The 16,119-nt window shown below is 43.2% G+C and overlaps 3 protein-coding genes across 7 annotated transcripts in view; all 3 read right to left on the bottom strand.

Moving 5' to 3' along the window:
- Window positions 1-123: 123 nt before the first annotated feature.
- Window positions 124-6,243, bottom strand: LOC118377616 (inositol 1,4,5-triphosphate receptor associated 2-like). Its single transcript, XM_052473795.1, has 13 exons — window positions 6,078-6,243; window positions 3,236-3,378; window positions 3,035-3,092; window positions 2,808-2,880; window positions 2,592-2,622; window positions 2,317-2,457; window positions 2,023-2,145; window positions 1,738-1,879; window positions 1,433-1,479; window positions 1,243-1,293; window positions 995-1,092; window positions 404-594; window positions 124-359 (listed from the first exon to the last, which is right to left on the bottom strand). The coding sequence occupies exons 2-12, from the start codon at window positions 3,245-3,247 to the stop codon at window positions 417-419; spliced, it is 954 nt and encodes a 317-aa protein (XP_052329755.1). The 5' UTR covers window positions 3,248-3,378; window positions 6,078-6,243; the 3' UTR covers window positions 124-359; window positions 404-416.
- Window positions 6,244-9,010: 2,767 nt separating this feature from the next.
- On the bottom strand, window positions 9,011-11,904 carry LOC118377613 (60S ribosomal protein L10a). The gene is made up of 6 exons (XM_035764563.2): window positions 11,794-11,904; window positions 11,224-11,295; window positions 10,998-11,078; window positions 9,902-10,050; window positions 9,540-9,712; window positions 9,011-9,224 (listed from the first exon to the last, which is right to left on the bottom strand). Exons 1-6 carry the CDS (start codon window positions 11,796-11,798, stop codon window positions 9,054-9,056), a joined length of 651 nt encoding a protein of 216 aa, XP_035620456.1. The 5' UTR covers window positions 11,799-11,904; the 3' UTR covers window positions 9,011-9,053.
- Window positions 11,905-12,868: 964 nt separating this feature from the next.
- LOC118377612 (peroxisome proliferator-activated receptor delta-like) overlaps window positions 12,869-16,119 on the bottom strand; it is a 46,876-nt gene continuing 43,625 nt past the window's right edge. For all 5 annotated transcript variants that reach the window (XM_035764560.2, XM_035764558.2, XM_035764559.2 and 2 more), the window contains exon 8: window positions 12,869-15,980. In XM_035764560.2, coding sequence (XP_035620453.1) covers window positions 15,733-15,980 — 248 coding nt within the window. In that variant the 3' untranslated portion in view covers window positions 12,869-15,732. The remainder of the gene's footprint in view (window positions 15,981-16,119) is intronic.

Here is a 16,119-nt window from a genome sequence, read left to right as displayed (position 1 = left end):
ACTCCAGACCCCGCTCTTGACTCCTTGGCTTTGGCCTCCTCTGAACTAGCCTCACGCGTCACGATTGCAGACCTCCGCCTGTGATGTAGGGTCATCTGCAGGGAACTGAAACACACACACACACACACACACACACACACACACACACACACACACACACACACACACACACACACACACACACACACACACACACACACACACACACACACAGTATGGTCGGCCCTGCGTCAGTCGCACGTGACCCGTTGGTCATTATTTAAATGTCAATGAGTCATAAATGGGGAACCTGTTGATGAGTTAGGGGCTACCTACCTGGTGTGAGGGGCTACCTACATGGGGTATGAGGGGCTACCTACCTGATGTGAGGGGCTACCTACATGGGGTATGAGGGGCTACCTACCTGGTGTGAGGGGCTACCTACATGGGGTATGAGGGGCTACCGAGCTGGTGTGAGGGGCTACCCACCTGGTGTGAGGGGCTACCCACCTGGTGTGAGGGGCTACCTCGCTCTCTTCCTCCAGGCTCTGGGAGCTCTGTGTGGAGCTCTGTCTGAGCAGGAGGGGGGTGTGGTGGGGGGACATCTCAGAGGGCCTTTAAAAAGGAAACAGTTAAATGTACACTTCCAACTAAACAAGGTAATACTATAACAACAAACAATGCTGCTGTTACAGAGGTGTTACAGAGGTCTGTATAGTTCTGATGGTATGAACACAAGGCACAGCACATTGATAAGCCATAAGATCAGCAGACACCATGCACACAAATACAATTTGATTTGATTTGATTTCGGTTTGATTTGATTTGATTTGGGTATTCTCTACAGCAGTTAAATCCATCATAAGTTTATACTGTAGTCTGTGCACTTGTGTCTAAGCCTGTGGTGCATATGCGTATGAAAGCCTCCACATTGACTAGCGACTAGTGACAACTGACCATGCAGATGACTCTCAGTGCACTAACTGCACTAATGACAGGGCAGATTTTCCTGTACCTGCTGGCTTGGTTCACACTGCCCCCTTCTGGCCCCTGGCTGTCAGTGGCAGCACTGGCCCTGCAACCCTCCTGGAACTTGGTCTCCAGGTCGCTGAGCTGATAGGGAAAATGAGAGGGGGGGAAAGAGGATGGAAAAGAGGCAATTGAAGATGGGGGAGAAAAGAGAGGTCAGCATAGAATTAGAGTTATGCATACCATGATCACAGGACCACAATGGGAGTAGGTCTTAGTGTTATTGTTTCTAACCTGGGATCCCGTTGGGATTAGTGTGACACTGACTCTTCGCCGAAGGAGGGTCTGAGAAAGTCGGGGAAGTGAAACATTTAAAAATATTAGAATTCAAGCCACTGGGCTGCCCTCACTGATATTTTCTATTTATTTAACTGAGATATTTGAAGGAAGGATATGAAAAGCAATGAAGTGAACTGTCTGTTACATGTTGGGAGTCTCGCCTGGCAAACAGGTGCCTAACGTCTCCATCCTCTGTAATGATGCAAAAGACAACAGTCAGAACACAGATTTTCCATATGTGGAGAATTTTGTTATACTGTACAGTCAGAGGATACTGTGCTCCTATTATGAAACTCAGTCACTTATAGTGGATCAGGCCTACTTACAATTAATTGTTCTTTTAAGAATAAATGTACTTTAAGAATCAAAATATTCAGAAAAGTCACTGCTTTGTGATTCATTTTCCATTCACTAGTCCACAAAAAATCCATTGAGGGGCAGCCATCAGACCTGAGTCGCTGTGTCTCCTGCCCCGGCTGCGGTGGAAACACTTCCTGGTCTCCAACAGCTCGGATCTCTCCACAGCGTGACGACGCTTCAGATGCTCCACGTGTATACCCATCATCTCCACAGAATGACACACACGCGCCTCCTGACCCAGCAGAAACATTTATCAAAGTTTAAAACAAACTACATGTATAACAGTTTTGAACAAATATATTTTTCACAGAGCACTAACCAAAACCTTGACTTATACCTCAAAAGAGCAAGCCTAGGATTACACGACAATCTCACCTGGTGCACGGTCCCCAGCATCTCAGCAGCAGTGATGATGTCACTCACGCCGTCCAGCACTGTGTCCAACCTGGCCTCAATAAGACTCAGCATCTCAGCGTCTACACATCTACCTCTCAGATGCTGGGTGAGAGGGGGGAGAGGAGGGGGGGAATAGAAGATTGGAGGATAGATATAGTAAAAGAGAAAGGAAGTGTGTAGGAAGAGAGAGGTACGGTTTAAACTTGAAACATACATTTATCAGACCATTAACTGTGAAGCAGCCAGGTCAAACACACGTGTACACACCCCTACCTGCAGTGTGTTTCTGGTTTGCTCCAGTTCAAGGATGAGGTTCTCCTGGGCCACTGTTCTGTCGTGTTCCTCAGCCTGCAGTCTCTGGGTTAGGGTGTACTGGTCACAACGGAACGCCAGTGCAAGCTGGATAAACGCATTCTATAGGGGACAGAACAGTTAGTGGATGAGTGTGCAGTGTGTGTGTGTGTGCGTGTGCGTGCGTGCGTCTGCATGTGGGTGCATGTAGTCTCTAGTCTCTTTGTCCAAGTGTACAAATCGCAAAGAATTCTCACCTCAACCTCCTTTTCAGTCATCTCTGTACCACTGAGGGCAGGAGAGAAAAGGTGAGGTAGAGAGCCAGGATAGGGGAAAGGGGAAAGGGGAAGAAAGGGGAGGGAGAGGTAAGAGAAGAGTGAGGTTGTGACTATCGAAAAAGTTAAAGTGTTAAAGTAAGTGTGTCCGAGTATAAACTGACCTTCTGAAGCCCAATCTCTCTAGTATAAACTGACCTGCTGAGGCCCAATCTCTCCAGTATAGGAAGGTGCTCCCAAGAGATAGCCAGCTGATCCTCTGGACTGGGCTCTGAGGAGAGGAGCAGAGGAGGGGAGAGGAGAAGAGAGGACAGAGTGTACATAGCTTCGCTAGCATACAACAACAGAGAGGACAGGAAATGGAAGTACAGCCACGTCCTGTTGCTGGCAACGATGCAGCTCAGGCAGCAAAACGGATTCCTTACCTTCGTCAGAGTCCGAGCTGTCCCCCAGTATGCCAGCATACTCACAGGGAGTGGCCTTCTTAGCAGGGTGTTGGGAGAGGGACGGCACAGAAATCAGTTAGCAACCTCGTGGTCATGCTGTTATTGTAGATGAGGAGAAGTTCTCAATAGACTTGCCTGGTTTAAGAATGTTTTCATTAAGAAATAAATGTTCCTGCTTACCTGTGCAATCATGGTCCCAGTGTTAGGCAGAGTGGTACAGTGTGAGTACAGTGTTGTTTAAATCTTTCTCCACACCCCTGATACTTTTTACCAACCCTACAGAAAGAATACCTCACATCTGAGAGAGAAAGAATACCTCACATCTGAGAGAGAGAGAGAGAGAGAGAGAACTCAAATAATATTCAGACTTCCGTTCTACAAGTATATTGAAAGATGGCACACACACACCCTGTTAAAGGAAGGGAAAACAGGGAAAGATGGCCCACAATTTCATTCACATCATGCTCACAGGGATACTGACACTGATCCTGCCCCCAGGTCACAAGTTTAACACTCAATTCATAATGTGACATCCTTTAAGAGTGAGTAGAGAAAGCTAACAGGCAGCTCTCAGTTTCAACAGAGGCTGTGTCTGAGCACAGTACCACGGGGGAAACAGGGACACAGAGGAGCATGCTGGAGAACAGAGAGAGAAAGATATGCAGTAGCTATAAACAAACAGAAGTGGGGGTAGGGACTATCTGAACACAAAGGAGGAGAGGAAAAGGACAATCATTAACTACATGAGTTTAATCTGAGGATAAACAGCTGGCTTGCTTTAGGAAACACCCACACATCTAATACTAACAATATAACCATACAACTCCAGACAGAAGCATGTACAAGTGTCACTATAAACACTTATTGTCTAATATTAAAAAGTAGTGTTTAATAGTCCATACTTTTGACAGTGGGCAGTCACAATATTCACGTCATAACATGAAAGTACAGCAGTTACATACTATAAGACCTGAGGTTAATACGCTGTCTTAAGATGTCTCTGACATACAGTACCAGTCAAAAGTTTAGACACGCCTACTAATTCAATTATTATTATTATTTTTTTTTTTAAACTATTTTATACATTGTAAAATTATAGTGAAGACATCAAAACTATGAAATAACACATATGGAATCATGTAGTAACCAAAAAAAGTGTTAAACAAATTTAAATATATTTTATATTCTTTAAAGTAGCCACTCTTTGCCTTAATGACAGCTTTGCATACTCTTGGCATTCTCTAAACCAGCTTCATGAGGTAGTCACCTGGAATGCATTTCAATTAACAAAAGTTAATTTGTGGAATGTATTTATACTTAATGCATTTGAGCCAATCAGTTGTGTTGTGACAAGGTAGGGGTGGTATACAGAAGATGCCCTATTTGGTAAAAGACCAAATCCATATTATGGCAAGAACAGCTCAAATAAGCAAAGAGAAACAACAGTCCATCATTACTTTAAGACATGAAGGTCAGTCAATACGGAACATTTCAAAAACTTCGTCTTCAAGTGAAGTCGCAAAAACCATCAAGCTCTATGATGACACTGACTCTCATGAGGACCGCCACAGGAAAGGAAGACCCAGAGTTACCTATGCTGCAGAGGATAAGTTCATTAGAGTTACCAGCCTCAGAAATTACAGCACAAATAAATGCTTCAGAGTTCAAGAAGCAGACACATCTCAACATCAACTGTTCAGAGGAGTTTGCATGAATCAGGCCTTCATGGTCAAATTGCTGCAAAGAAACCACTACTAAAGGACCCCAATAATAAGAAGAGACTTGTTTGGGCCAAGAAACATGAGCAATGGAAATTGGACCCATGGAAATCTGTCCTTTGGTCTGATGAGTCCAAATGTTATATTTTTGGTTCCAACCGCCGTGTCTTTGTGAGATGCAGAGTAGGTGAACGGATGATCTGTGTGGTTCCCACCGTGAAGCATGGAGGAGGAGGTGTGATGGTGTGGGGTTGCTTTGCTGGTGACACTCATTAGAATTCAAGGCACACTTAATCAGCATAGCTACCACAGGATTCTGCAGCAATACACCATCCCATCTGGATTGTGCTTAGTGGGACTATCATTTATTTTTCAACAGGACAATGACCTAAAACACATCTCCAGGCTGTGTAAGGGCTATTTGACCAAAGAGAGTGATGGAGTGCTGCATCAGATGACCTGGCCTCCACAATCACCTGACCTCAAACCAATTGAGAGGGTTTGGGATGAGTTGGACCGCAGAGTGAAGAAAAATCAGCCTACAAATGCTCAGCATGTGTGGGAATTCCTTCAAGACTTTTGAAAAAGCATTCCTTATGAAGCTGGTTGAGAGAATGCAAAAAGTGTGCAAAGCTGTCATTTAGGCAAAGGGTGACTACTTTGAAGAATCTAAAATATATTTTAATTTGTTTAACCCTCTTTATTACTACATGATTCCATATGTGTTATTTCATAGATTTGATGTCTTCACTATTATTCTACAATGTAGAAAATTGTAAAAATAAAGAAAAATCCTTGAATGAGTAGGTGTGTCCATACTTTTGACTGGTACTATTGTTTATCCTTTAAAACATTTATTCAATAGACCAGTCACTGTTTCACTAAGAAGAAGCTGATGCTCTTCTTTAACTGTTCTCTTCTCTAAGTTTAAAACAGTTCCAAAAAGCAGCATAGATACACACTGAAGTCAACTGTTATTCTCCCTCTATTTACTTTGAAGCTACATTTTATAGTCTAAGCAAAAGGGAAACATCCATATTTAGTTATTGAGGACTGTGGTAGTTGTGAAATGACAGAGATTCAGCCAAATATGTATAGGCCTATAGACATTCCGTTATTTAGACACAGAAGACACAGACCAAAGTGGTCACAAAATAATACAACATAGAACTAAAAACTTTGAGTCTCAAAAAAACAACTAGTTCATATTGAAACAGTGTTAGATATCTTAATACAATCTACTAAACTGCCAAAAACAGTTGCACGGCCATTTTTAATATGATGGGACACCATTATTATCTTACCGGTGTAGTGAGGCCCATGGTGTCCAATGATGTTTTGTTTTTCAGGAGCTACTGAGCACAGTGACATTCCGGTCTAGTGATGCTGCCCACACTCCTTCCTCGCTCTTCTTCCCTGTTCTCCTTCACTTTTCCTTATATTGCCTTTTTAAACCTCCCCTGACAGCTGTTTGAATTCCCACCAGCTTTGTTCCCTCACACCAATGGGGGAGTCATGGTTTTCTAGAGGGAATTCATCCAAGAGTTGGTGATAAAGACAGATTAGGGACCACCCTCAACCCCAAAACACATGCACACTTGTTTGAGTGAAGTCTTGCTCACTCATACAAGAGTGAACTTCACCTGAAGCTAGAATGCTAGACTAAACAAACTTCCAAACAGTCCTCCTCCTTGGCATACCAGTTAAAACAAGAGTTTCTATTTGACAAATTCAGGTAGGTCCCGTTTTCTTCCGTTTTCTTCAGTTGAACAAAATCAGCGTAATGAATATGCTCATGGTTGCGATGTCAGAGCTCACTCATTCTCCCCTTCACACATCCAACTCAACTTGAATGCCTTAGCTCTACTCAAGTAGCTGAAAGGATTGGATTGGTGTAAACATTATGGCAAATTCCACAAAGCCAATCAGAGGAACTGGTTGGTCTTTAACCATACATAACTAATACACCCTTTTAGATCTCAATGAAGTGCCTAGGGGTGTTTATACTATTGGACAGCAGTCAGAGGCAGAAGGATGATAATATAAAGTGCATACAGAAAGTATTCAGACCCCCTGATTTTGTTTCCAAATGTTACGTTACAGCCTTATTCTAAAATTGTTTAATAGTTACTCCCCCTCATCAATGACAAAGCAAAAACAGGTTTAGAAATGTTAGCAAATGTATAAACCCCGCCCTCCCTGAAATATCACATTTATGTATTCAGACCCTTTGCTCCGTACTTTGTTGAAGCACCTTTGGCAGCGATTACAGCTTTGAGTCTTCTTGGGTATGACACTACAAGCTTGGCACACCTGTATTTGGGGAGTTACTCCCATTCTTCTCTGCAGATCCTTTCAAGCTCTGTCAGGTTGGATGGGGAACGTCGAGGCACAGCTATTTTCAGGTCTCTCCAGAGATGTTTGATCGGGTTCAAGTCCGGGCTCTGGCTGGTCCCCTCAGGGACATTCAGAGACTTGCCTCGAAGCCACTCCTGCGTTGTCTTGGCTGTGTGCTTAGGGTCGTTGTCCTGTTGGAAGGTGAACCTTTGCCCCAGTCTGAGGTCCTGAGCCCTCTGGAGCAGATTTTCATCAAGGATCCCTCTGTACATTGCTCCGTTCATCTTTCCCTCGGCCCTGACTAGTCTCCCAGTCCCTGACGTTGAAAAACATCCCCTCAGCATGATGCTGCCACCACCATGCTTCACCGTAGGGATGGCATTGGCCAGGTGATAAGCGATGCCTGGTTTCCTCCAGAATTAAAGCTTGGCATTCAGGCCAGAGTTCCATCCTGGTTTCATCAGACAAGAGACACTTGTTTCTCATGGTCTGAGAGTCCTTTAGATGCCTTCTGGCAAACTCCAAGCGGGCTGTCATGTGCCTTTTACTGAGGAGTGGCTTCCATCTGGCCACTCTACCATAAAGGCCTGATTGGTGAAGTGCTGCAGTGACGGTTATCCTTCTGGAACATTCTCCCTTCTCCACAGAGGAACTCTGGAGCGACCATCACCTCCCTGACCAAGGCCCTTCTCCCCCGATTGCTTGTTTGGCCAGGCGGCCAGCTCTAGTAAGAGTCTTGGTGGTTCCAAACTTCTTCCATTTAAGAATGGAGGCCACTGTGTTCTTGGCGATCTTCAATGCTGCAGAATTTGTTTGGTACCCATCCCCAGGTCTGTTGCTCAACACAATCCTGTCTCTGAGCTCTACGGACAATTCCTTCGACCTCATGGCTTGGTTTTTGCTCTGGCATGCACCGTCAACTGTGGGACCTTATATAGACAGGTGTGCCTTTCCAAATCATGTTCAATCAATTGAATTTACCACAGGTGGACTCCAATCAAGTTGTAGAAATATCAAGGATGATCAATGGAAACAGGATGCCCCTGTGCTCAGTTTTGAGTCTGAAAAGTAAAGGGTCTGAATACTTATGTTAAGGTGTTTATTTTGAATACGTTTGAAAACAAATCTAAAAGGCTAATGTAACAAAATGTAAATAAAGGGAAGGCGTCTAAATACTTTCCAAATGCATTGAAGGACAGTTCTTACCGTGACTTGGCTCTATGCTCTCCAGTATCAGAGTAGAGGAAAAGACAAGTAATCGTATTGTCACAGCAACCTCCTGTGCTGTTATTGAGAGGCAAACCGGCAGGAACATCAGGGGACTTTGCTTACATTGTAAGTGATTGTGCATGCATTTTAAGCGGTACACATTTTTGCTCTGACTACATGGACCATTTCTTCATGACCCTTACCCTGCTCAGCCTCAACACCTGTTCATTTTGAGGGCCATCTGAAGCAGAATGGCAACCAAGAACTGACAAATTGAAATGGTCAGCCATGCAGACTTCAAACCAAATATCACTTTTAGGGAAAATGAATATAGGTCTGCATTAGATTTGTCCATGTGACCAATAAATTGCTATCCCCCTCCAACCGTGTCATGTTGGCCACTCCCATCAATTTCACTTACTAGCTTCGGTAGAAACTGGGGCAGATTGACTCTTCTATGCATTATTTCTGTGAATCTGTACCTCATCTCGATTTAGCTAATTTGCCCCCGTTAACAACGTAATCTATGACATTTAATATAAATGCATGCAATCTGCAGACATTGTGCTACTTCCAAAAACAGGCTGGTAAATATTTAGTTTTTAATATCAAATGTCTCTGATCCCTCAGAGGATGACCACCACTACACAAAGTAGTCTGTGACAACAAGAATACCCACAAAACGAGGAGATGTTTTTATGTCCTTTTATTGGTAGTAAAAGCAGTTTGATCCTCTAGTAGAGGCGCTGGGGCTTTCCCATGGTGCTTTTGACATAGAGGGCACGGACATTCTGCCAGTTCTTCTTCAGCAGAGACACCAGGAAGTTAACTGCCAAGTGGATGTTGTAGACCAGCTCCTCCTCGGACATCTTCACGTGACCCACAGCCACTGCCAGACACAGCACCTGAAATAGAGTGGCGAGGAGATTGGGTCATGTTACACTGGCAGGGAGCCTAGCAGTTAAGAGCATTGGGCCAGTAACCGAAAGGTCGCTGTTTTGAATCCGCGAGCCAAATAGATAAAACAATCTATCGATGTGCCCTTCAGCAAGGCACTTATCCAGAGTGACTTACAGGAGCACTTAAGGTTAAGAGTGTCTGCTAAATGCTAAAATGTAAATTAACAGGCGGATACTTAAATGCATTGATCCTACAGACTGCATGTATCCATCATGTAACATCTGCAATAAAACTACATATGTCACCAGACCGATTCATACCTTCTTCATCTGGAACTTAATGGTGGATTTGACCTCATCAACCTTGATGTTGAGGTTCTCGTTGTGGGTGAGCAGGGAGGGGAATTTGCCAGCCTTGTTGAGCCCAGGCCCCAGGATACGAGGGATCTGCTTGATCAGCGATTCAGAGGCCAGGAAGGCATCATACTTCTTGGCTGTTCGGCAGAGATTAGAGTCAAGAACAAAATGATCAAGACCGAGACCAGAGATGGACCCAGCGCTTCAGGACAGGGGAAATGTAAGACTCATTTAAATGCAGATAAACAGTAGCAAGACCTAGACAGATCATAAGACTATCTATAAAACTATAGGACGATCTGGAAATTACTTGAAGCACCACTCACCCAGTTTCTTGACCATTTTCTTGTTCTTGTTGAGTTTCTTGAGGGCCTCAATGTCCATGTGGGGCAGCTCTGCAGCCTTGGCCTCATCACAATGCTGCTGGTCTCCCAGGATGCACACAGAGAACTTGGGCCTGGGGGTGGTCTTCAGTCTATAGGGGATATTCAGAACAGTTGACAACCATATGGCACATCAGTAAAGCTCAAACCACATAACGGGGGGGCACTTCACTAGAATTTAACATTAATAGACATTTAAAACAAATACGAGAATCTGGTGTTTCCACATCAAACCGTTATTATATTTCAGTCTTTTGTGATGTATATAAAGTGTAATACTAGGATGCAAAATCAAATACATTAAATATATCTGACATGGTACATGTGTTTTTATACCCATAAAACATGAGGTGTATACTTATGTCAATGTAGATTTGTTTAAGACAACCAAAAATCACGTTGACCCTGATTTAGTCGGCTGCAGTGAAAGGCTAAACCTAACTTTACCCAATCCTTCCCCAAACCAAAATCCTTAACGTTACACCACTAGCTTGTGTACTTCCTGACTAGACAAGTCACTTCCACCCTTCAACATTGCCATCCATTGACTCCCCAAAATGGACGAAATCCAAACCCAGAGGGACGACTCGTACCAGAAAAGAGTACTCTGTAGTCTTACCAGAACCACAGACCAGCAACACCTTTACCTAAAATGATCGGCTCGAGGGTGGGCACAAAGACCCCCCCCCCCTCCTCATGTTTTAAGACCCAGGGTAGGGATCCGTCCTCTGGCTCCCTCCCCCAAGGTTCAGTCAGACTACCCAGAACACTTCTGCACCATCTGTCCCACAACAGCCCTGCTATTGGAATTTAGTTTCTGTATGAGTTAGTGAATGTGTATAACACATGCTGCAAGAGTGTGTCTGAGAGATTGTACATTACCAGATAAGTGTGGATATTGAGTGTGCATAAAGAGGATTGGGTTTGAGCCAGTGAGCTTTTAATGTCCAGATCAAGGGGCCGAACCAGGCCCGTTCACATTCAGGACTAAACGGGGAAGACAGGCAGAAGGATGGGTGATACAGGAAAGAGGCCAAACCTGACTGTGCCAGAGAAACGCTTGTCCTTCTGGGGATCATAATTCTTCAAGCTGATCTGGAGCTCTACAGACTCTGTGAACCTTTAGGAAAACAAAGCAAACCAATCAAGATCATCACTAAGACTTACCCGATATTAGGGATTGTGACATAACATGCATTATTTTATTAAAATGGCCACATCAACGTGCAAAAGTTGCTAATGGTACACTAGAGAAAGGGTCTTACTTGCGTGGCTTGGCAAGAGATCCCGCCTGGACCTCCTTGACCACCTCATAAAGCATATCCCTGGATACCTTGCTGTAATTAAACACAAAATGTCATGGCGTCAGAATGCCAATGTCAGTGTGCATAATTATGCATAAATGTTTAACCAAATGACTAATTCATCAATATTAGCGCCCCCACATCCCATTGAACTGACTTGACACATAGTAGATTCTCGATAGTAGTCGACAAACCGGTAGACTAGAGTATTTATAAAAGCCAGTTTAAATGTACAAATCATAACGATTCCAACATTAGCCATGTCCAGTCATGTACGACACTACTTAATTCAGTTCGGAACATAAACGATTACGATTTCATGTTAGATGGATGTGGATTTGTCCGTAGTGTTAGCATAAGCTAGTCGCACCATGGCAAAAGCTAGCTACTGTAACTACACTCCAAACACTGCACATGAGGTTCAAAGTGAACACGGTTATAGTGCAGAGTTAGTAAGTCTTAAACTGATCACTGACAACAATATAACATGTCTGACTTGTTGTTTGTTTTTTACTTGCGATTTCCTCTCACCTCATATTGACGGTACTGCTCTCACGCGACAGAGCATTGAAAAGAAGGAAGCAGTGGCAGTCCGTCGCAAGTTATAGACGTATTTCCGTGGCGTAAATACTGCGATTCCCGGGACGGCCATATTTGTAGTTTTTCTCGTCTCTAACCTATTTTATGAAATTAATATATGGATTTAGACATGTATATCACTTGCAATAACAATATTCTAGCTAAAGCATGTGAAAATACTATACATAAGCCCTATAAAATAACAAATAAAGTATTTAGTCATAATGTGGCATTGGAGGCACAGTTTATTACTGAACTGTGACCTGCCTTGCCCATGTGATCTTTTATAAAATCCAATGTCCATTTATAAGACAAAGTAGAGAATAGGGGACGCTACACAGGTAAGACTGATGCCCTTAGGCTACAGCGACAAGCGGATTGATGAGAGACTTGTGTTAACACATAAGCCATGTCTATCATCAATCATAACACCCAAAAATTGTCACAATGCCTATAAACTAAGTGCTTATGCACAAACTTTTACAGTCTCATATTCCTATTCCCATTCAAAAGCAGTGGGGGGGCTATAACAGTCTGAGGCCAGATTAGGGTTCACAGGAAGAGGGACACTGTATGTAGTGGTCCACCCAGACCCCCCTGGGCTCAGCCTGGGCTCCATTCAAGTTCAAGTTTGATTGAACTGATCTGTGTGTAGGTTGGATACCGCAGCCGGAGTCCAGCCTGTCCGTGAAAAACAACGGCTGGAGGGTCAGCGAGGTCTCCTCAAAGGAAACGCTGTCTCAGGAAGGAAACCAGCGGTCCGCCAGGCTGTCCAACACGTGACAGTCGATACACACAAACCTGACCCATCCCGTTGTAGAGGATTGGTTTTATTTATCTTGCTCTCACACATGCACTAGAACTTATAAAGTGCACTACTTTTGACCAGAGACACTTTTTTTGGTTGATGTTCCTTGACATTACGATATAAACATGTGTCAAACATTTAACATATGAGATTTTGTCCAGTAATTGAAAACTTCACATGTAGTCGAACAAGTAAGAAGAAAGCAGAAGACATCAAAAGTATTAACCAATGTTTTTTAATCAATCATTTATAGGAAGTTCTATACCAAAGGTAGAAATCCTATACTTTCCCTCAGACGTTTAACACCATGTGTTTATACAGATGTTACATAGGGGGAAATGCACAGTATTGCTGTGGTAGACCGTAGAATATTTCAGACCTGTGCTGTTGTGCTCATACATATGTATGCAGAAATAAAATCATTAGACAAAACCGACAATTTTTCAAAGAAAATGTACACAATTTAGCTTTTTTTTCTCATGCAGCAGTACTACCTTGCTGACATTTCATAGTAACTTGTTCTAGTCAGTAACTGAAAAGTTGTTTTAAAATCCCTAGAAGTTTATGAACACATCAAATGTGTAATTATAACTAACCACGGGCGGTCCGTGACAATGACATTTCTAGTGGCACCAGAAAAAAAAGCAGGAAAATAAAATGATTCATACTGAGAGAAAGGAAGAAGGTAAGAGAATTAAAGAAAGATGAGTACAGAAAGAGAACGAACCCCCCCATCCGCCCCAGGGTACACCGACTCCGTGTGGATACAGCACTCTAACCAGAACAGGTGGTTCAACACTGTCACTTTATTATCATCATTGTCTCAACGGTTTCTGCAGTTAGGTGAGCATCAGATCACTCATTTGTGCTTTATCAACTCCATGTGAGCAGAAATAAAGCGCTTATTCAAGAGATATCCGTAACCTCTCTACTGTATAGGCAAGGAGTCACATATATCATGTCCTCCCCTTACTCGTGCTAGAATAAACTTTTTTAGCAATTTTAACATCACAATATAGAAAATAATAAAAACAGAAACATACATGGTTTTGCATATCATTTACATAATTGCTATGTACAGTAGGAAGTGCAGTATTTCATCAGTTACCATAATTGGCTGACCTAAAAGAATGAGAATAAACCTTTTTCCTCTCATGGCAATTTAGATTGGTCCCCCTGCTGCCATGCATCTCTGAATTCTGATGGCTTGTCTAGAAGTAATTTTCTAGAAGTAATTTTTTGACCGTTGAAATATATTTAAACTCTTCAAATGCTCACTTACTCCCTTCAATTGATCATGATGTAGATGGGTACAATCTATATGGTGGAAGCACTACAGAAGCTTTTCCTGTGTTGCTTTCATTTGACCTGGCCTTTGTAGATCAGTGAAGAAGTGAAAGAACCAAGAGAGAAAGATCAATTTTTCTCTAAGTATTATGAACGGGTCATTCCCTGTCTGAAGTTAGACTGCGCGGGGTAGCGATAGCTGGCCAAATCCATAGCACCATACTTAGCGGAAGAAGAAGAGAGGAAAAGAAAGAAAGCGGTAAGCTCATAATATGAGAAAAGTTAAGAGTTTGGCTTGTCGACTGTGTGCAGTTAACAGAACACCACCTGGCTGAAAAATAATATATACATACCATACTTCAATTATACATAATTAAGTAAACATAAGTAAAATCAGGCATTCAAAACGTCTTATACAGACACTGTGATCAGGTTCACCTTCACAGTATGACAACACAGCATCATCCCATGGTTTTAGACCCATCAGTTGTACACAAAAGAAAACATAAAAGGTATTGAGGTTAGGATGTTGTAAGAATCTATAAATGTATGTGTCCATTGAAAAGTGAGACTGACTGGACTGTGTGCTTCCTGGTCTAACAGGATGAGAAGGGCTGGGGGTGGACCTCAAATGGAGGAGATTCATATATAAAAGGCATATACAAAATCACAGCTCCTTCTATCACACATTCTCTGGGGGTGTGACGATGGATTTTGTTCACTAGCACAGAAGGGAGGTTATTCGAACCCGGGACTGAGTTATCAAACGAATCCAAACCGTTCTATGATTAGATCAGTGGGAGGTTGAGGGGTGTGAATTTATACACATGTGGAAAGGAGAGCTAAGGGGGGTTTGGTGATAGCTTATCCCAGTGTTATGGCCTTAGGATGGGATGATAGGGACGGACGGTCAAGGGACACCTATGGTTGCCGACAACCCTCATTTGTACAGGCAAGCAGAACCAGCATTTTTCTGAATATCACAGCATCACGACTTCTCAGGAAGTTTGTAACACAAACAATGGCAGAACAAAGTCTGGTAATGACCCTGAACCGCAGGGTTAAGAATGTGTTGACCGTTGTAAAAAACACTGCGCATCGAGAGAGAATACAAAAATATGTTGTATAAAAAGAGCAACGCTGATCATCCTTGTAACATTTAGGGGGAAAAGGGGACTCTTGGTTTTGTTGTGGCGTTGGTTGTTGAGCTGTTTGGTATTCTCCTGGAAATGAATACCTCGACACTGCACCTTCACCACGTTCAGAGCAGGACACTACAAGCCCTTCAACTGCATCAGTCCTGTCCAACCACAGTTAAAGGCCTGCTATACAACAGCATCCACTTGAAACAGTGCAAATCACCTATTTCGGGCACCCAAACATGTTTAATATGTGGTAGGGTGTATGTTACTCTGTATGTCTCCCATCAGTCTCTTGCTCCATTCCAGGTCAGTACATGTCATTCGTACAGTCCAGAGACCCTGATGAAGGCAACTTGCCTCCCAAACTATGGTGATTTATAGTCAATCAATTGCATCTGAACAAGAGTGTGCAGCTACATATACATAGTTATAACTCCCACCAGCCAGCGTTTTCCTTTATTCTTTTATTGAGACTTCAGAATAAACACTGGCACACATGATTCAACTGATCAAGGTCGTGGTTGATTGGCTGATGAGGTGAATAGTGTGTTAATGATGGGCTGGAACAAAAACATGCACTCCCTGTGACTCCCAATCCCAGAAACCAGGAGTGAGTGAACACTGCTGCTGTACTAGGAAGCTAAACCAGTCCAGTCAGTACATGTCCTTGTAGATCTCCTGCAGCAGCGGGTGAAGCGAGGTCTCTGACTCTGTCTTCTTGATCTTCTGGACCAGCATGGCGTTCTCAGTTACCAGCTGGCGCAGGTCAGCCATCTTGTTGAGCAGCTTGGGAAAAAGGTACTTTGAGTCCGTGTGGTTGGCCAGCAGGTGCTGGTCCAGGGCCTGCAGGATGCTGTCCTGAATCTCCTCCACCTGCTTGATGTTTATCAGCCCCGGACGGTCTGACAGGAGGAGAGAGAGGGAAAGGATTGGAAGAGGAGAGGGGCGAGAAAAGGAATGGGGGGAGGGAGGTAAGTATCTGTCAACTGTTAGAAAACAAACTTATATTTTAGGCTTCTGATGATAGTAGAGGGGTTAGGG

This window comes from Oncorhynchus keta, chromosome 21, assembly GCF_023373465.1.
Source record: "Oncorhynchus keta strain PuntledgeMale-10-30-2019 chromosome 21, Oket_V2, whole genome shotgun sequence".
NCBI lineage: Eukaryota > Metazoa > Chordata > Actinopteri > Salmoniformes > Salmonidae > Oncorhynchus > Oncorhynchus keta.
The sequence above is the reverse complement of the archived record's forward strand: the minus strand, read 5'-3'. Positions and strand labels throughout refer to the sequence as shown.